This window comes from Pogoniulus pusillus, chromosome 16 (genome assembly GCF_015220805.1).
Source record: "Pogoniulus pusillus isolate bPogPus1 chromosome 16, bPogPus1.pri, whole genome shotgun sequence".
In the NCBI taxonomy this organism is placed as follows: Eukaryota; Metazoa; Chordata; class Aves; order Piciformes; family Lybiidae; genus Pogoniulus; species Pogoniulus pusillus.
The window spans coordinates 9,933,500-9,955,259 of record NC_087279.1 but is presented as its reverse complement, the minus strand read 5'-3'; the positions used below and the strand labels follow the sequence as shown (position 1 = coordinate 9,955,259).

Below are 21,760 nucleotides of genomic sequence, written 5' to 3'. Positions count from 1 at the left end.
AATGTTGCTGCTGTGAAGCAGAAAAAGAGTAGTGTCTGTACCATATACGTTTCTGAGGGAAGAGTGATAGGTTTTCCCTTTCAAAGTGGATAGCTATAATTAATGCTTTCCTGAAAGCTGAATGTAAAGTACAGTTTGCTTTTGAAATGTTTCTTTTTATTACTTCTGGTGAATTTTTAGGATTAATGAGCCTGGTATGTCTCAGCTTTTGTAGATATCCACATTTCCAGAATGTGCCTTCCCATGGGGCAGGTGCCATGGGTTTTGCCAGCAAGAAGCAGTTGCAGTCAAATGGTGGTGGTTGCCCTCTGCAGCCATCTCCTCAGCATGTCACTGTGGGTTTGCTTTACTCCTTTATACTTCTTTCAGGGGTGTTACATGCTTCAGATCTCCTGAGATGTTTTCAGCAGAAAGAAGTAATGTTGTTTTTATAGTCTGATTGCTGTAGAACCATAGTTTGTAATTTCTTTTCCAAAACAACTTCTTGATTCTCTGTATGTGAAGATAAACTGTGAGGGAACAGCTCGCAAAGATTCGGTGTTTTGATAGAGCTGACTGATACATATATACTTCTAATCCTTTGTGAATGTCCTATTTAAAATCACTGCAGAACATCACTGTATGTCTTTCAGCTAATGCCCACTGAGATTTAAAACCTCCTTTTTGGCTGCTCTCTTTCTTAAGAGTGACCTTGGCTGACAGTTCCTATTGTACAACTGAGTCCTGCAGGGGTATTTTTTTTTCCTCTCTCTCATCTGTTCACATGGCTTTACGTGATGCTGCTCTGCTTCTGTTCCATTAAGGTTAAGATGTTCATAGTTAGAAAGAACTCTGGAGAGCATGTGTTTGTGTTTGATTTTCTTAGAGTGGAAAAAAAATCATGATGGATGTTAGATTCTGTCTTATATGAGTGATTCCCTTTTGTCTTCCTTGATTAAAGAAAATAATAATCATATGTAGTTTCCATGGCATGTGGTAGAAATAAGGCAGGTAATGACCAGCCCTGCAAGCAAGAGATGTGAGCTCTGGGCCTTGTGAGAAGATGTTCTGGATGGCTGTTTGCTGTCTTCCAGCTGTTGAAACCCTGGAAAAAAAAAAATGTTACCAAATCATAGTTTCAGTTGCAATCTATTGTTCTAACTATATATTGTCTGCAAAATCTGCATGCAAACAAACAGTTTCGTTACTGTTAACAAAAAGAGAACACACATTTGTTCAGAAAGATAGATTCTAGCAGTTTTTACTACCACTATGGGAATGGTTCATACGAAAAATGTGCATGTTCCAACTCCACTTGTAGATATTTCTATTCTCTCATTAAATAAAAGCATACTGTATTTTTGTAACAACCAGGTGATTTTGCCTTATATGTTCTTTCTGTTTCTTTATTCTGCTTCTAGTACTTTTGTGCAAAAGCTGGATTTTCTGAATCTTCTTTTAACAGCTAGTGGTGCTGCACTAAAAGCTTCAGCAATAGTTTCTCATTACTTAATAGTATAATGAGATGCCTCTGATAATGAGCCAAGGTAGCAGAAGATAGTAATGAAAATGTAAGTTTGTTTGAGGTGGGATTTTTTTTCTATTTTTTTTTTAAATTATTATGTTTCCCCCATACCAGCTGTTCCTCATGGAGATCTGCATCATGCTCCAGCCTTTCATCTACTGAACAGTCATGTGCCAACTGCCGACTGGCAGTAACAATGTCTGCCTTCAGCTGCCACTGTGTTTTCTTATATCCACACTGACTGGACCTGCTGCTAGCAGAGGATTTTTCATTTGAGTAACCCCTTCAAATAGGAGAAGGGAGAACCTTCCTCTGCAAGAGTCGATTTCTCTTGTATTGGTTTTGAAGCCATGCTTAGGTGAAAGACATTATAAATTGGAATACAGCATTACTTTGCTAAATACAGCAGTCTGGCTCCATTTTGGTACACCATGCTGTGGCTCTCCTGCTTTTTGACTAACGGTCTGTTAATATGCTCTGATTTTCTTCTTTTTGAGTCACATAGTCAACATAATCAGTCCTCCCCACTGCTAATGTTTGCTTGATTTCTGATAGGTGCTGACAGAAGAACAGAGAAATCAGTATACCATGTCTATTTTTTTTTCTTTTTAATTTAAATTTTCTTTTCCTTGGTTAGTTTCCCTTGCTATGAAGAGCAGTGAACTTCTGAGAGATGTGCATGTCCATACTGAGCACACTGTAGTAGCTTGGAATTAGATGTGTAAATAGCCAAGGTCTATTCTATGAAAAATACTTGAATTTAGTATTGTCTTTGTGTGCTTTGCAAAGTATCTCCAGCAGGTTCTAGAATAAATCATAATACCTCTCAGGTAATTATCCAGATCAAGAATATTGCTATTTAAACAAATGTTTTTGCTGAAAATAGCCACTGAGACTTTCACATGATGGCTATAATTTCTATCTTCTCTTAATTTTAAAGGAGCACTAAGTTGTCATCATGTACACAAACCATTGAGTGGTGTACCATGTTTGCTGACAAAGATTCATTTTTCATTCTAGTTTTGTCATTGTAATTTGAGCTGATGTAAAGAAGTGCCAGCTGGCCAAGCAAGATTTGGTTTGGGCCCTTTCACCTTTAGAGTTCAGAACACTAAATATTTCTGCTACCATTTAAGAACTCTGAAAACAAGTAGTTGGTGGCTGCAGTCCCCAGAGTAGATGTGGGAAGGGCAGAAGGACATTGGCAGAGGATTTTGATTTATGTTTTGTGGTTTGTTTTTTTTTTTTCCCCGTCTCCACCAGTGCTGGATCCTGTCTCTGTGCTGGGATGTGTTCCTTAGCTGATCAGCTATTGCTTTTAGATCACTTAGATCTTTTTCATATCTACTTTATTGGATAATACCTGAGCATCTGACATCTGAAGGCTGAATATGCTCAGCTTTTTTTCTGGTTGTTTTTTCTGATTACATCGATAACATAGTTTGGAAGTTCCTTGAAATAACTGTGCTGTATTAGTCTCTGCATAAAAATCAATGCAGCTTGTACATGAAAACAGGAGTTTCCTAAAGCTTACAGAGATGTAGAGTGGGTCTTTGTTCAGTGCTGAAAGTACAACCCCAAAGAGTTGTGTTGTGTAGGAAGGTAGTGAATAAAAGAAATCCAATAACTGCTTTGCAATGAGGAATTAGAATATTGGGAGAATAAATAACTAATGAAAAACAACCTTTCATTTGATCACCAAGAGCAAAACAAAACAAATTTATGTTAATACTGGCAAGAAACAATAAAGAGTTCTTCAAACTTGTGGCTGGTACAGACTTTCCAAGAAAAATCTCTTTGCACAAGAGATCACTTTTCATTAAGCATCTCTGGTGTTGCGTAGGGCTTTCTCCCTGTTGGAGCATGTGCTGCTGGTTACTCCTCTGGTCACACAGAACAGTGCCTGAAGCCAGCACATGTTGACAGTATCACATCGCAAAGCCAGAAATATTTTGTAACTCAGACAAGTGCTCAGTGATGAACGATAATAAACAGGATTTGGTTTCTTATTGCAGTCTGTCTACTAACAGCATTCATAAAGAGTGCAGTTCTGGCGTCAGAGGAGGAAGGATTTCATCTGCAGGACCTGATCCAATCCCCCAGAAGTCATTGATAGAGTCATTTCATTGACTTTAATGGGACTGAATTGATTCCTTTAATAGTATTTTTGTTCCTGTCAGGAGTTCATTTGGCTTTGCTGTAACCATTTACATGAGTAATGGGGGAAAACAGACTTTGGATCAAATTGTAGACTGAATAGCTGTGCTCTCTACCAAGGCACTGGAGCTAGTTTTATCTCATAACTGTTTTTGAAGGTTCCATCAATATGGTAGTACAGAATGGAAAAAAAAAGTTTAGCACCTTTGTGAGAGTTTGCTTCTGTGTGGTAGAGGTCCTAACTAAACAGTCTTATTGTGTGACTGAAATTAATGATACTTTTTAAATCACTTTAACAGAAATTTACTTTGTGTCAATGCCCTTTTCACTCTCAGATAATCAACAGTATCTTATAGGAGACATGAAACAATATTTTTTATTTATCCTATCTGATAACAAAAGTGGTACAAGAGTCCAAGCAGTGTGGACTCTGAAAGGACTGAAAAAATTTGTTCCTTTAGGGATTATAATAGGTAGTTGCCTTGTTTTTTAAAATGAAACCTTTCATATGCTGTAAGCTTCTAAACATAGTAACTTGATTGTCTTTTTGTCATCATATTATCGAGGGAAATACATTTGTGTATAAGAACAACTGATTGGAGGCATCATAGAAGAAATAATAATTTCTAGGTGGGATATATGAATGTCTCGTTCCTGTGTGCTCATCAGAAATTAATTAGGCATTAATTGCCTTAATACAACTTGAAATTCATTAAGAAATGTAATGACAAAGTCAGGAGTATTTTGGGACATTTAACTATCAGGTTCAATTTCTCTTTTTTTTATGTACTTTTAGCTCCCTGGTATTAGAAAAATGAAAATTCACAGTTGTGAAGGTGCCAACCTGCTTTTATTCAAATGGTGTTCTTCCTCAGTTCTTTCTGCTTCTTGTGCATTCCTGATAATTAAACTTCAAAGTCAGTATTTGCTTTAAGAGAATGTGAGTTCAAACATCTTTTGGTGCATTTGATTAGTTTTGTTGGCTGCTTGGATAGACAATCCATTTTTCATTCTGTTGCACCAAGATTATATTCACAGATGGATGGACATTTTGTCTTTGGCATGAAAAGAACAAGAAATTGTAAAAGGTGATACAACTGGGCCACAATTTATTCTGTGTATCTGCAGACTTCTGCAGAACAGCTTATGCTTTTCTTTCTCTACTGTTTTCACCTTGAAAAGGTCTGCCATGACTTTTTCATCCTCTGCAATATGTTGTTAGCCTGTTAGTACCCATACCTCACATCAGAGTCTGAGGAACTGTACTCTCAGAAAAACCTTCTGGGATGCTTTTGCTTGGACACAAGGGAGAATTCTCTTAAGTCTGCTTCCAGTCCTGTTTTTTCAAGGAATAATATCTCCAGTGCAACAAATATAGATAAATCTGGTTAAATACTGTTCACTAAAATGTTCTACAGGACCAGACAATACTAGTCTGCAGCCAAGTAATAACCCAGGTGGGACAGCAGAAAGGGGGAAACAGCTGATTCCCTTAGTTGAATTCAGGGGAGCCAGATCCATATGGCTTCTTTCCAGTGACATGATAACTGGATAGTACCTGGCTTTTGGTGATATCTCATCCCTGGCTGTGCCTTTGCCAACCCATTAAATAATGATTACTTTTTCCTTCTTCCTCCTCTAGTGCAAGCAATTCCTTCCTTCATCATCAGATTTTGAGATCAGAGTTAGCATAACCTTAGATGACTGTTTAAAGTAAACAGACAAATTGTGACTGTATCCTGAATTTTTGGAGTCCTCATGAATCTGTTGTTCATCCAGACCTTTAAGGACTCTGAAATACAAGTCTTGTAGTTCTATTTTGGTTAAATCTTGTTTGGTACCTTGCTGCTACTTTTTCTGCCAATGGAAGTCCAAACAAAATCAGATGTCAGACTACATGGTGATGATATCTACTTAGATGTAATTCTAACACACTGTGAAAATATTTACAAGCTTCCGAGATGAGACTTTTCCTGATTAGGGAAATCAAAGAAAGTTTTCCCAGCAGGCTTGCAGTTAGCTCATCCAAATTGCTTCTGTTTTAATTGGCAGGCATTTCCTTTAAGCAGCTAGAAGATGACAAATATTTGACTTGGGCTATACAGGAATGGAAGCCTGTTCCCCAAGATACAGCCATCCTGGAAATAAAAATCAACAAACCATCAAATAATTCTAGTTTGTAGTGCATTTGTACAAACAAAACCCTTGATGTCTTTAACAAACAAAATCCCAAAACAAGGTGAAGACTTCCATACTCAGGTTTTATGGTATGTTAAGTCTTTTGCTACCTGAAGTGAATCTAGATGGCCTGCCGTTTTGTCCATAGCATACTGATGTTTTCAAACGGCTCTTTAGGAATTTTGGTTTTTACTCAAGTTTCTTGTTCCTAAATCTTGTTTTAAAAGAAATTGTCTGGAAGAGCAATGTAACACTGTATGTGTAATTAGGCTTTTTACTGTAGTTACTGTACTTTTCATGTCTTTCTTGCTTAACATGTCCATAGGGGACTGGTTTCTCTATAAATTGTTGTCCTGGAGAATTGTGAGACCCAGTATGCATAACTGAAGAGACAATGATCATATACCGGAAGGATGTCAAAAGCTGTGCTCTCAGGATTTGGGGATGTTGGCAATTTTGTGGCCTGGGAGGAAGTTAGAATTGCTGAAGCACTTAGATGATGTTCGTTGGGTTGAAAGAGATTGATTAGACTTTGGGGTATGAGGTTGAGCAATTTAGGCCCAAGGGGACTTGGGGCTACTTTCAAGAGAAAGAGAGAAGTCCTACATTTCCATTATTATTCTCACCCCCTGGTGCAATGCACCTTCTGTACCTGAAGCTTATGTTTGGGTCAGTTTTGTTCTCTTTGACTTCTAGAGACATTGTTGCCCAGACAGCTTGGACCATAGCAGTGCCATTCAAATGCCCTATAAACAGTGAGAGCAGGCATCTCCCAGCATGAAATTCATCTCCCCTCATTTAAGTGTCTGTATTGGGTATCAGTCTCAGTTCAGAAGTGTCTGTTTCTCTTCAGAGAGTGTTTGGATCTGCAACTCCAGAAGACCAGCTGTGTGGTAGATTGAGGTATATCTGAATCTAATCAGTGAGGTGTTTTTGGGGATGCTGTTCCTGGTTGATTTTGATGGAAAGTGAGCAGGTGTCACCTGCTTTTTTAGAATCAGAATTTCTTGGTAATTCCCCTGTACTGTGCCTACATCTTGAAAATATCAGCATTTTGAATATGTTTTTAAAAATAATCCCTTCTGTAACCTCCTTCTCTTCCAAAACAGCGAACAAAAACCCCAACTCCCAGCACCCAAACGTAGTGCAATACTTGGGGTTCCTGCAAAGAAGCCTAAATTTCACCTTCCTCTAGTAATCTGATCTGTTTTGGAGGAGCACAGCCTGTAGCCCCACTGATGGGAGAACACTGCTGTGTGCCAGTTTTCAAGTTTTTCTGTTCCTCAGCTTTTGCTAAAGCAATATTAAGCACTCAGGAGGGGTCAGGTGGTCATGTGTCAGTCATTCTAACCTGGTAAGCACCCTGGCAAGATTCCTGGACTTTTCGTAAAAGAGATTCACAGATCGAATGAAACCTGCAGATCTTGTTCCACAGGATTAGAGGGACACATTATCAGTGTGTCATGTTAGTCATGCTTTCTGCTGTCTGTATTTTACCAGCTGCCTTTCAAAAATAAGAGATGGTGATTCCCTGGTGTCGTAACATTAGGTGAGTCATGACGAGTGCAAACTCTGAGTGATTTGTTTTTTAGAGCACCAGAGGAAGTGTAAACTTCGTATTTGTGGTTTATCAATTAATATTTAATTGAAGGTGAAATGAAAAATTAAGCAGGCTAATGACTCAAACATGCTAAAAACCAACAACACTGTCTTCCTGTGGCTGACAAATGACAACGAATTTCTAAGAACAAGCAAATATATTGATGTATGCATCCATACACATGGCTGAGTCAGTCAAAAGAGATGCTTTGATTGAGAGTGGTCGGCACATCTCACACAAAAATGATGTAGAAAATATCTTTGACACTGGGTTTAGTACCCTTTGCCTCACTGGTGGAATGGGTTTTCCTCAGAAAATACTGATAATTTTCTCTTTTCCAGTGGTGTTATGAGATAGCTCAAGGAAAAAAAAATAATTAGAGGAATATTTAGAAAGCACACAGGACTAACACAGCTCTCTAAACTGTCTCATAGATATTTTAGGGTTTTTTGTGGGTTTTGTTTGTTTATTTGTTTTGCTGTTTTGTGGGTGGGTTTGGGGTTTTTTTGGGGGGAATGTTTTTCTTTAAACATCATGGCTGTATTAGATGCCCAGTGTTCAAGTTCTCGAATTGTTACTTACCTTAGGAACAGATTAATTTTGCGCACTGAAAGTAGGTAACAGTCTGTCATTTCAGCTATTCATTATTAGTATTGATGCCTCTGTGTTTCACAGCATTTTCCTGGGTATTTTTTTTCACAATCAAATCTGAATCTGCTTTTTGATGTGACTGTCAGCAGCTACTTATCATAGATGAACCCAGGAAGACTCTGAAATGCTGATTTGGGGAAAGAGAGGGCATATCATCTGTGCAGGCTGTGGTGATTCAGTGCCTCTTGGGATGAAGTCTGCTTTACTGGACATCTGTGACATTTCTATCCTGCAATTTTTTACAATAATGCTACGGGCTAATGTTATTTCTGTTCAGAATGCTGATCCATCTGGGTAAAACCAGATAAAGCCATAGTAAGTCAGCCTTTTCTGCATGCTATAGATAGGGAATTATCTAGAAATGACCTGATGCTGTGCATGTTATCCAGCACTCAAGCATGAAAGAGCAGAATATCTCCTTGGCTATTGCTTGGCAAGTAAAAGAGCGTTTTAATTACCACTTCCAGATTCCCTTTATTCACTGCAATAGAGTGCTGCATTTTGTGCTGAAAATCTCTCTTATCATGAACTTTAAAAGTAATAGGAGAAGTCAAGGTTGGCTGAAGTTTCTAACTCTAGAATACATGTCAATGAATAGGATGGGTAGAAGCAGCATATAGCAGTTGACTGCTATTTTATTTGTGTTCTGTAATATTGAAGTGAATCTTAGGTACTTCCTTTTTTCATCTTTCCCCTCCCTGCCTCCTTTCTTGTCTTTCTTGTTTCTGCACAGAAATCAAAGGAATGTTGAGGGGTTTTAACGGGTAAATGACAGGACCATTAGAGGTTTGGTCTGTGTAATTGACTGAGGTATATTAGCCAGCTCCAAAGCAGATGATGTCACTGTAGGCAAAGTGGAACCAATGCCTACGGTGACCCTGATTTTTCTCAACTGCAAAGCAATAGCCATGAAGATGGATTGGTGAAAATAGCAACCCTATTTGTTGTACTAACTGTATGCGAGTAAGAGATAAAATTGTGGCATGAATGTAAAAATTGAGACTTGAAACCCTTTGGGATCCTCTTTAAGTCCCTTATGTGTGTACTCGTTTCCCCTGTGTTTTACCATACCTGGAGAGTTCAATATATGCACTTTGACTATGGCAGGTTTTTCAGTCATTAGGCTGATGGGGTGCTCTTCTAAACATCTTTTTTATTGTAAGAAAAGTGTTCTGAGACCTATAGATTAGACAGTGGACATGCACTAACCCGCTTGAGGCAAAAAAAGAAACCTTTAATCTCTGCTAAAACTCTCTGTGCCAAATATAATAGCTGGTTTCAGCAGTGTTTAACTTCATTAGAATATGGGAAGGGGAAACAGGTTTTAAAGGCTGGTTTTAGCAAGTAATCAGCTGTCTCCCAGATGGTCCAAATGTGACTTGTTCAACACTGCACATGGTAAAAAAGAAAAAAGAAAAACCCAGCCCCACCCTGTGCGTGTGCTGGCTCCACGCTCACATGTTTGTAGCTGTCAGTGCAGAGTTGGTGAATAGCTCATGGGCAGTGCTGAGGGAAAGCAACCCAACAGCTGCCTTGCACGAGGTGTAGCTCTCGCTGTTGAAACGGAGACACTCGAGTGTGTTCTCTCTTTTCTGGGCTATGCTTGCTTTCACAGAAGGCAGGGCTGCAAGATGTAATGTATTGAAATGTATTCTGAATGTGTAATGGTGGCTCTGGTTTTTCCGCCAGTTTTACTGTCCTTGCACTGAAAAGCAGCTTTGTTTTAACCCGTTATGCAAAAGAGCAGTCTTTAACTGATTTTTGCACCTCGTAGCCTTTATGACAGGGTCTTTGTTCAGAGATGAAAGACTGATAGTGCTGTATGAACCAGAGCATAAACGGGAGGTGCATCTAGCACTAATCACTTATTAATATTCATGAGCCATCTCATTTGGTGAGCGCTCTTGGGACTTGATTAAAGTAAGCAATGCTGCTATTGGTGCTTCAGCTGCAGAGGGCATTATCTAAGACAGGACTAGTGTTATCTTTGTTGTTGATGCTGGCCCTGGCTACCTGCAGCATTTTACAGAGCATCTCTCCAGTGTTTCTGCACAGCTTTTGTTAAATGACCACTCAAATTGCAATGATAGAGAGAATACATTTGAAATCACCTCTGAAGTGTTACTGACCACTCTTGTAATGAGTCCTTTCTGTTTGTTCCCAAAGGTCCAGAGGAAGAAATGACCATGTAGATTCTACAGCTTGGGTGCAGCATAATGGGAAATGGTGAATGGAGTGGAGCTGGTCTGCAGCCTTGAAAGCAGCTGTTCTGTGGACCACTAGTCAGTCAGGGACACCTTGCATGCCAGAGGCATCCAACACGTTGCTCACCGGACACACACTGGATTCTTTTTAATTTCTTAGATTGGAATTCCAGATTCCTTTCCTTCAATTTTTAAACAATTTTAAGATTGTATCAACTATAACAACTGGAGCAATATAATCAGCAACAATGGGTGACATGACAAATAGCGATTTTTATTCCAAGAACCAAAGAAATGAGGCCAACCATGCAGGAGAGTTTGGGTGCACACTGCAAGAACTGCGCTCCCTCATGGAACTCCGAGGAACGGAAGCAGTAGTAAAAATTAAAGAGACCTATGGGGAAACAGAGGGGCTCTGCAGACACCTGAAGACATCACCAACAGAAGGTAAGCATATTTCATATCAGCTAAATCAGGAGATTTTGCATAAGTGCTCTCCAGATAGTGAAAGAAAGAAGTTTTGAATACTGTCCTCATGGTGCTGCCATTTTTCCCTACAATAATAAAACAAAAGAAGAGGTTTTAGAGACAGAACAACAAACCAGTATAGCTCTAGCTAAAGCTGACATAAAAATAGAAGGTACTGTTTCTTCAAACAGTTAATTCTTTCTTAAAAGGCAGACAAATAAATCAGCACCTGTTTCATGAAAGTATAAAGAGGCTTCAACATATATGCTCTTGGGGGTGAGGAGGTACAGACTGGTTGCTTCAAAGAGTTCCTAGATATCTTGAGAATATTAAATATGTAGCATATATTTATAGATTTATGGGTTACTGCTCTTGATTTACTTTATCACCATAGATAGTTTTGCTTAAGTTATCAATGTATGACTGCATCAACGTTTTTGTCAGTTGGATTGCTTTACTTTCTTTAATAATACCAATCATCACTTTTCAATACCTATTCTTCTAAGGGGTTTTAGAGTTCTCTCTCTACCTTATCTTTGGTCTAGTTTTCAGTGTGCTTTCCAAATATCCCTACATGAAACACTGACAGTGTTTCCCCCTCCTCAAGCAATTTTCCTGTTCACCAAGTCTTTCTCTTTTGGTGGAAGTAAAATTCTACTTTTGTAACTGTATTTGCATCTCCAAGAAAATTCACACTTTTGAAAGTCATACAGTCTTTGAGTCTATAATATTTATCTTGTCTTGTAAAGTAGCCAAGATGTTAATTTTAAGTTTTCTTTTTCAAGAAGACAAAAGTCTTGGCTTTATTCCATTCTCTCATTTTTTTTTAATGAATCATTCAGTAACCTCCTCTGTTGAAATGCTTGAAAGTCTTGAATTATTGGTGTAATCATAAACATGTCAATTGTGGAGTTACGTAGCATGATATTCTAAATTGCACTAGTTGAAGAGTCCCAGGGGAGCAGCTATCAGTGTCTTGCCTTCAAGTAAATTCTTCATGGTCCTACACTCAATCACACAGTCTCAGTATTGCTTAAGTATTCTAAACTATAAACGTGTGAACAGCACCTTCTAAGCAATGAATTATTAAGTTAATTCTATATGAAAACAAAAGCCAACTCCTGCAGTACTTCATCTTTCACATGCAGTCTTGTACTGCAGAGTGGCTAGTGGCAAATGGAACATTTTATAACAGATTTCTCCCATTTTCTAGTCTTGTTCAAATCTCTGATTCTTCAGACATGACCTCTTCTCCTACCTGATGAAGAGCTCAGTAGGAGCACTAAGGTGGGAAAACAAGATCCTTTCAATTGTCTGGGATTTCCTGATATCTGTCAGTGTTTCAGAGAGTGGCCTAATGGCTGTTGCACATGAGAGAATCAACTCTTTTGAGAATGTACAGCAATTCTGTCATATGCCTGACGCACCTAGGGAATTCCAGAGAGAAGTGCATGATCTCTGTATTTACATGGCAAAATAAACACCAATTTTATAAGTATCCCACTAGGGACTCAGCATGCTAAACATCCTTCAGCCGTTTATAGAGTGCCAAAGCTGGAGTTTCAGTCTGGGTGAGCTGAGGTGACTTCACTGACTTCAGTAAAGTTTTGCCAACTCATTCTAGCAGTTACCTGGTCAATGTGAACTTCAAAGGAGATGTTAATGCCATTATCAGTTCAATTTATGACATCAGGGAAACTTAATTCCTCATATCAGAACAGAGTGTATGGGTCCAACTAGTGTGGCATGCTGACTCCAGCAGTAATCTATATCTGATTCTTCAGATAAGGTAACTTTCCTCTGCGCATTACGTGCACTTCATCACTTGTGCATTAGGGAAAAACATTTCCAGCTTCAAATGGCAATCAGCATAGCCCTGGAATCATGAAGACTCTGCTTGGTTTTAATTTTCAGTAGGACCACGTAATAGGAATTCCCAGGCATAAGAAGTTTTTGTCCTTTTTTTAAAAAAAAAAAATTAAAAATTATTTAGCTTGGAACAATGGTTGTAGGAGGGAATCTCTCAAATGTATCTTGTCAAAGTCAGACATTTCCATCTGAGATGAAGTATCCATAAGAATTCAATGGAAAAAAAATAAAGGCTTATTTTAAGTACAAGCATATGTTTAGCTTTAAGTCCCTAGGCATTGCTTTTCTTGTATGACGCTCAGGGAAGAAAATATTCTTGAAGATATGGCTATTCTTAGAGGAAAAAACATAACAGTTTCTTATATGGAAATGGAATTTTTGCATCAAGTAGACATGATTTACAAATAAATTACTGGCATACATAGTGAAGGCTGCAAGAGCTTTATCTTTTGGCATTTGCATCAAGCTGTGGATTCCCCATAGAATATCTTTTATGAAATCCCATAATCTGCCATTATACCTGAAAATCATTTTTCTAACCAGCCCTTTTTTTCAGTTAACTGAACTTCCACAATATTTTATAATTTGGATTGCTACACATTTTACAAAGTTTTATGAGGAATAACAGAATAATCATTACTGGAGAGCACTTTTGATAAACCAAATAAACTCTTGCTGAGCAAGAGTCCTGGATGAATATGAAGAAACAGCAAGAAGGACTTGACTGTAGAACTGATTCTTCTCAGACTTTGTATGTTCCTTCAAATTTTATTTTCATGAAGTTGTTGCTATTTTGTGAGGTATGTCTTAATTAGTTACTGGAACAGAGGCTAAAAATTATATCCTGGAAGCAAGCAATTTACCATCACAATTTGGTGAAATGTGGTCCTATCTGAATTTACTGATTTAGTATTTAGAGAAGAATTATCTGGGAGTTTACTCAGCAGCTCATTTCCAGTGTTACTATGTGATGTGCTACGTATGGACTGGTAGAACCAATCACTCCTAGTTAAGTGTGGATTTGAAACTTTATTTTAAAGGCTTTGAACTTCACAAGGTAAGGCGGTGCTTTCTGCTGAACTCCAATGCTATTTACACTGTTGTGAAGATACACTTACCAGGGTTTTCTCAACTCATGTATAAATTCAGTGTGGAGCTTTAAAAGTCAGCTGAATGTTGAGTAGAATGATATTTGCATGCTGAATGAATTTATAACATTATTATGGATTACAAGGCTGCAGTCTGTTCTTTAAATTTTCTTTGATGGCTTTTCTAACCATAGCTGCAGTGTGCATCCCAGCTCTCAGTTACGCCTAAGGGATTGCCTGCGTTAAAGTGATTATATTCTAATGAAAAGCTACCATTTAAGAGCTCGTAAAAAGTACCTCCCCAAAATCTATGGAAATACTTCACATGAAAAAAATACAAATATGTGTCTGCTTGAATTTTCTTTTAAAATGTTTTCATTCAGATTAGTTTCGCTTTCATTATTCTGGTAGTACAGAAAATAAGCAGGCTCTAGCTTGCTGTCATTTTACAGAGCCATGCAAAATCCCCCACTGGGCAGAGCTGTGATGACAGTTGTATAATTTTCCATGCAATCTGAGTCTCTGAGGCCCACTCGAGCATTAGTGATACCTTATAAAGGACAGCTGGTAAAATGTGATGAGTTAGTTGGATGAATACCAAATGAGACTGGAATCCACTCCTTCCAATGCTTAACTGCATTTTACCCACAACTTTATCTAGTACATACCAATTTACAGTAAGTTTTTCATGTAGGTTCCCTTGCTTTAACAAAAATATTTCTTCCTTACAAGAACATGATAGTGAATTAACTTCCATGATTTCTTGACTAAAATATTTGGAAACAGTAATTTTCAATGTGCATGAAAAGTGAGGCTTCTTTATAACCAAAAACTACTTACCCAGTGGTGATAGCAGTGCAATGAGGCTTGAAACAGCAGCTTCCAGAGATGTTGCACACTGGTGATAATGATACAGCACTGTAGGAGAGTTTTTTCTGTTGCTCACCTAACAGAAGTTTTCTCTTTGGGGGTATACACCACAGGCCAAGTTTCTAGAAATGGTCTGGGGGAGCATGAGAACACTTCAGTTATGACATATTATGTGAGGCACTGGAGCCCAGTTTTAACAGGAAAAAAAATGCAAGCTTTGGGGTTTTCTTTTTCAGCTGTAGTTCTTTTCAGATGCTTCAAAAAGGCTTCATGGCAAGAAAGAGTATCAATTAGCAGTTAAATGATAGTATTTCTAGTATAGAAGTTGACATTTTAATCCTTACAACTGCCCTTAGTTAAAACAAACACAAGTTAATCCCTTTCCAAATACATGTTATGTAGGATTTAAGGACTATCAGAGTATCAATTAAGCCAAGTGTTATGTGTATTTATTTTTCATTATTAAAATCTAGAGAAACTTTTGTAGTTTTAAGTCTGAGGTAAAAGATAAAGACTTAGCCAGTTGCTTTTAGTGTTTGTAGGTTTTGTTCCTTTAATAGCTTAATATTCTGTTTTGAAGTTAATCTTGTTTATACGTACTGAATTTCACTTAGGTGCACCACTGTGTTGTTGGATGTTAAATTAGGTACAGGTATGTAAAGAATTTGGAAACAAATTGAGAAAGGAGTGAAAAATACTTGTTTGAGACAAATGTAAGTTTAAAATAGAGCTACAGAATAATGGACTACCAGAGATTGAAATCTATAAAACCACACTGTCAAAAATAGAGTGTGAAAGTAAAGAAATAGATAACAGCATCATTTTAGATGTTGTTAAAAGGATACACTTCATCATGCATGAAATATCATATTGAAGGTAGAGGTTTTTTACAATTATTCTAAATTCAAGGTTAGGATGAATATTGTTGTAGTGGTGAAGTGCTTTTTTTGTAAGTGCTGTGATGCCAGCAATCTGAACGTTTATTTTAAGAATTTTATTATGTGGCTGAGCTGAAGCTCTTTGGAAATCTCCAGAGCAGCATCTGAACAGCTGTGTGAGAGAAGGCCCACTCCTCCTGTCTCCAGATCGCCATGCTGTCTGACTCCTTGGCCTTATTTGTGGTGTCAAAACATAACTTAGAGTTCAGGCCAATTTGCCAACATGTCCAGGCCAGAAGCCAAGCTACGTCTCGTCCTTATTTGTACATGTTCCCTCCACATGGAAGGGCTGGTTTAAACAATGAAAACAGCTTTTCCCCAGGAAAAAAAACCCTCACTATTGTCATGGTGGAGGCCTCTCAGGGTTGCATTTTGCAGCACTTTTTTTCTACCTTGCATGGGAAAAATCCCACCAACAAACTTTAAACTCATGTTTCACCTAATTGTGTGCAGCATGGATTGTGGCTGAGCTGGTAAGAACTTGTGATAGCTCAACATTTTTCTGCCACTTTGTTGCCTTTGCTGGCTTACTCAGGTCCCCACAACCTCCCTCATGCAGCTTCTGCCCGCACCTGGGAGTTGTTCTCAGAAGAGTTCTCCCTCTCTCCCTAGGAGGCTACACAGCTCAGAAGGAAGGTGGGTTCTGGACACTTCTTAATTTTGGAGTTGCTGTTACAGTTGTTGAATTTCAAAGAGGTATCATAGATAGATTCATACTGCCTTTGTCTTCAGAAATGTGGCTGGGAAAAGCCAAGATCGTGCCTGCCTTGCTGAGTGTAGTGGAAAGCACATGGGGGGCACTGGTGCCTCCCCTGTTGCACCTTCCCCTTCTGCACCCAAGGGCTCCTCCTCCACTGGCTTCATAGAATCACAGAGTCAACCAGGTTGGAAGAGACCTCCAAGATCATCCAGTCCAACCTATCGCCCAGCCCTATCCAGTCAACCAGACCATGGCACTAAGTGCCTCATCCAGTCTTTTCTTCAACACCTGCAGGGACAGCAACTCCACCGCCTCCCTGGGCAGCCCATTCCAATGCCAGTCACTCTCTCTGGGAAGAACCTCCTCCTAATATTCAGCCTATACCGCCCCTGGCACATCTTGAGACTGTGTCCCCTTGTTCTGTTGCTCGTTGTCTGGGAGAAGAGACCAACCCCACCTGGCTACAACCTCCTTTCAGATAGTTGTAGACAGCAGTGAGGTCACCCATGAGCCTACTCTTCTCCAGGCTAAGCAACCCCAGCTCCTTCAGCCTCTCTCACAGGGTTTGTGTTCCAGGCCCCTCAGCAGCTTCGTTGCCCTTCTCTGGACATGTTCCAGTATCTCAACATCTCTCTTGAGTGGAGGGGCCCAGAACTGGACACAGCACTCAAGGTGTAGCCTGACCAGTGCTGAGTCCAGGGACACAATAACCTCCCTTGTCCTACTGGACACACTGTTCCTGATACAGGCCAAGATGCCACTGGCTCTCCTGACCACCTGGGCACACTGCTGGCTCGTGTTCAGCTACTATCTACCAGTACCCCCAGGTCTCCTTCTGGCTGGCTGCTCCCCAGCCACTCTGTCCCCAGCTTGTAGAGCTGCTTTTTGGTTGTTGTGGCCCAAGTGTAGAACCCTGCACTAGGCCTTGTTCAATCTCATCCCATTGGCCACTGCCCACCCATCCATCCTGTGAAGGTCCCTCTGCAGGGCTCTCCTACCCTCCAACAGATTGACACCTGCTCCTAGCTTGGTGTCAGCTGCAAACGTATTGGTGCTGGGCTCAATCCCCTTGTCCAGATCATCAACAAAGACATTGAACAGGACAGGACCTGGCACTGATCCCTGGGGAACACCACTAGTGACTGGCTACCAACTGGATGTGTCACCATTTACCCCCACTCTCTGGGCCTGGCCCTCCAGCCAGTTCTTGACCCACACCAGAGTGAATCTGTCCAAGCCATGAGCTGCCAGCTTTGCTGGGAGCTTGTTGTGGCAAATGGTGAAGTCCAGGTAGACTACATGCCCAGACTTCCCCACATTCACCAGATGGGTAATGTGATCATAAAAGGAGATCAGGTTGGTCAGTAAGGACCTGCCCTTCCTAAACCCACTGTGGAGAAAAGCACGGAAGCAACTATTGTTTATCTGGCTCTTCACAGCTCTGTTCTCTGGGGAAATGCTGGGCCTGACCTAGCTTCACATTAAACACCATTGTCATAGCAGGTCCTTAGAGATTGTGAACAGATGGAAGGAATCTAGGCAAGATGGTTGTGTGTTAATAACTGGTGTGAGGCAGGGAGATTTGCTTTGGCATACAGAGCTGTCTGAGAGTCCTGTGTGACATGCCTGTTAAAGTTGTAATACTTGGCCTTAGTGAGGCTGAAGTTGGCTTTATGTTTGTATTTCAACAAATGTATCAGCACAGTGCCATGCAGATGTACTGCTTCAGGGCTCACTGCACCACACTTCTTGGACCCAGGCAAACTCGAGGGTTAAAAGAAATGATTCTGTAGCTTTGACATTCCTGCTGTACACAATATGTTATATATCCATAAAATAATGTCCACATGTTTCATGATTTGAAAGGAGTGTATGGAGAATTCCTGGCAACTGCAGTAATTTTCCTTATCTACTATTTCCATTGTTTGTATAATGGAACAGCAAACATTCTTCCAAAGGTTACCTAAACATAAGCATCTCAAATGAATGGCTTAGATTTTTCTAAGTGATAAGTACAACTTCATTGCTCGTTTTGTTTCTGACTTTTGGCATGTCGCGCCACTCGCTGATTTACTTTGGCTTTGTTCATTTACTTGTAGAGAACTAGACGAATGCTGCATGATGCATTTTCCCTGTGAAGCTTTTAAAGTCACTATAAGCTAGATCACACCTGCCTTTCTGAGAATCCTAAATGATTTGCAAAAAGCTTCTCTATGTGCAGCCAGAATTGCTGTAAAGTAGAAAGGAAAAGAATGAGTGAACATCTTCTGCCTCTTGTATTAGGTATCATCAGAGATTTTCTGAAGGCACTGCTGATTTATTTATGTGACTACCCAAGAGGTAGTCTTCCTTTCAATGACTGTCTTTAGCAGGCGCAACACAGTTAGAAAGGAGGCTATTCTATGCCAGCCGAGTTCCCGTTCCCTTTAAGACAGTGCATTAAATACATGCAGACAACGTCCACTTACTACAGACGTACATTCTGGTGTTGCACTTCACATTAAGATGAAGTGAATAATAAATGAATGTGAGATTTTGCACCTATTTTGCACAGGTCTAATGTTTGCTCATTATAATTAGCTCAAAGTAAACTACAATGTGTGTTAAGTCAAAGGAATGTCTGGCTCAGCAACTTTGAAGTGATTCTTTCCTTCTTTCTAAAGAGATTATCATAGGTTACCACTTGCCATAACGTATTGTGCCACGGGCTTTCCCTTGATCCGAATGCAGTGATGCAATGCAGTATGTCATTCTCTTTTTGCAAAGGAATGGCAACACTTTCCAGCACTTACTGTATGGCAGTTGACAAATGTGCAATCTCATTCTTAGAAACAGCCGTCTGAGTTTGAGTTTGAAGAAGCCAGATCTTTAACATAATAGCAACAGGGCACATGATGGTGGGGGCAGTAATTTTTAGGTTCCAGAAACTTCTGGCAGTTATGTCAGCTGTTGAAGCTGCAAAGTAGGCTTACGTGAGTGTTGCTCCCCTAGAAAAGACAATTAGCCCTTCGCTTGGAGGATCACAGGAGCGTTCTGTTGTGCGCACTTTCACGCACGTGTATCAAAGTGGTTTCTGTGCTGGAAAGGAGCAGTTATGTGTTTAGCAGCCACGGCAAAGACCCGAAGTGGGGGTAGGGAAGCATGGAGCTGCTGCTGAGCTCTGTTGCAGCCTTTCCTTTGCAAAGCATGTCTGTTTTCGGGGGAGTCTGTGTAAGAGTGACTGTGCTGCAGAGGAAAAAATAAATCAGGTAATGAATGCTTACCTTCTATTGTACTGCAGGGCTTAGGAATCCATAAATATCTAGAGTGTGTCAGCCTTGAGTGAGAGCTGATTTATCTTCATTTTGCTCTTGTTTTGAGAAAGCTGCAGGAAGAAAGCAAAGTCCATTATACCAAATGAATAATCCAATCGATGTAGCCAGTTTGCCCTTGATGAAATTAAGCTTTGTCTTTGCAATATGTCAGGCAGAGCAAAGGGGGTTTGTGCTGTATTTTGTCAGTCTTCTATGAAAGCAAGCATTTGACATGCAGTGGTTTATCCTTTTGTGGCTGGCCCCGTAATTTGGTGTTCCCAAACTTTTTGCCAAGTGTCACTGCTGGCAGTGATAATGCTTCCAGCTGAGCCTTGGGAATTGGAAAAGTTTGACACTGAAGTCTTTGTAAGGATCATCTGTGGATTGCACAGATGCTGACAGTGCTGTTCCTCACAGCAACTCAAATTTAGAAATTTTAATTTTATTCATCATTGCATTTATATTCTTCATGAAGGAGACTTATGTTAGTTGTTGAAAAAGAAAAAAGGTTTTGGATCAAATCAGGCAATGGCTTTCAGTCTGCAAGTCTAAGTTTAGTAGCCTTGCAAGTGGAATTAGCATGACTGAGTGGCTGGTCATTTTTCTTTTGATGTTAAGTAATATGAACATACTCGGGAAGAGCACAGTGTCAGATGCAGTAATTATTTCCTGCCTCCTTTCCCCTTATGCAATTGCTGCTTACCCTTCAGATCTAGACTGATCAAATTTACTGTTTCCATCTGTTTTCCAAGTCAAAGGTTGATGATGTTTGACATGCCTGCTATTTATAACAGTGAGGTGAGTGGAAAATAAAGCCAAAGATGTATTTTTGGCAGTCAACTCCATGTGCTTCCAAGACAAACAAAACTGCATTTCCTCAATACTGATTTCTTTTAATGTGATGTGTTCATAGTTTCTGACTTGCCTTCTAACTATCTCTAGAAATTTCCTGCTCTCTCTATGCTATTTTTTCCCCCACATCTACCTAGGTGTTCTAGAAAATAAGGTTGCCATTGCAGATCCCCAAAATGTGGAAAGACAAAGGCCTCCTCATACATCTTGAAAAATTAATGATTGCCCCTGACATAACCTATTTTCAGTTGTATTAGATGGCATAGTCTGGAATAGCTTGAGGTATGCTATAGTATCTGTCTTCTTAGCTTTTAAAGAAAAAAAATGACTCTCTGAGTGCTCATTAGGAATCCCATTCCTTGTCCCTGCCTTGGAGCTGGTAAAACAATGCATTTTAATATCCCATCTTTATTGCCAGTCCAGAAGTTGTCAGTACAACCATGGACTGTATTAAATGAAGAGTATTTCTGCCTTATAATGGAAAGAACTGGGTATATGTAGTTGCTATTTCTGTAACAATAGCATTTAGTAGCCCTTGTTTCCTCTTTGCTTTCAAATGAAATTCTTTAGAGACTGCAGATACTCTTTTCCTGTGTGGATTGTGAGCTGAGTCAGTTCTCCTAAGAGATAAAAATCTGAGCTTCCATGGGCTGTGCTACTCCTTTGATTATTCCTTTTGCATCTGTGTCAATCTATCCTCCCTACTGCTTCCCACATCTTTTTCAGTACGAGAACAGTTTAGGTGTAGTCCTCAAAGGTACAAAAAGACTGAAAAAAATGAGTAGAAGGAAGGAAAACCAACCAAATTTATGGAGTAGTTAAAAAGTTGCCATGGTTATTTTTTTCTTATTAGCATTGGAGATGAGGGAAAATAGAGAATTAGCCCACTTTTTTACAGATGTGCTTGAAAAGGAGAGCTTGCCCTTGACATAGTTATAAAGGAATCAAAGAGGAGGATTCAATAAGTACCCGATTAAGTGCCGCAGAATTTCACACTGACTTCCTAAATGAGGGCATAGCCCCTCAGAAGCTATAGGATGAATAATCTTTGTTCAGGATCATGAGGTTTTTTCTAACCTAAATGATTGTGATTCTGTGTCAGCATTAATGCAAGAAGACAAATGTGTGGTAATGCTCTAAAATTACAGTGCAACTACTAAGTTATAGTCTAAGCAGTTAGTGTAAGCATTAGTCTGTGCATCCAGTTAATTCTTTCCTTAAAACAACAAATCTACTTGTACTTTTTCCACAAATTTTCTAACAGTTTTAAGTCATTCCAATGGTCTGGAATTTCAGCTGGCAAATTTGAACACCACGGGTTTCCTTGTGCATGCCTCACTTCAGTCATGTATTGGCCCTCACCCTTTCCTGGCATGGGCTCTGACTTT

General features: G+C 39.5%; 1 protein-coding gene across 11 annotated transcripts in view; it reads left to right on the top strand.

Moving 5' to 3' along the window:
* ATP2B2 (ATPase plasma membrane Ca2+ transporting 2) overlaps positions 1–21,760 on the top strand; it is a 398,492-nt gene that overhangs the window by 220,996 nt on the left and 155,736 nt on the right. For all 11 annotated transcript variants that reach the window (XR_010305183.1, XM_064156366.1, XM_064156370.1 and 8 more), the window contains one exon: positions 10,257–10,741. Coding sequence is in view for 10 of the 11 variants with exons in the window: in XM_064156366.1 (XP_064012436.1) it covers positions 10,543–10,741 (199 nt within the window). In the remaining variant the exon portion in view is untranslated. The remainder of the gene's footprint in view (positions 1–10,256; positions 10,742–21,760) is intronic.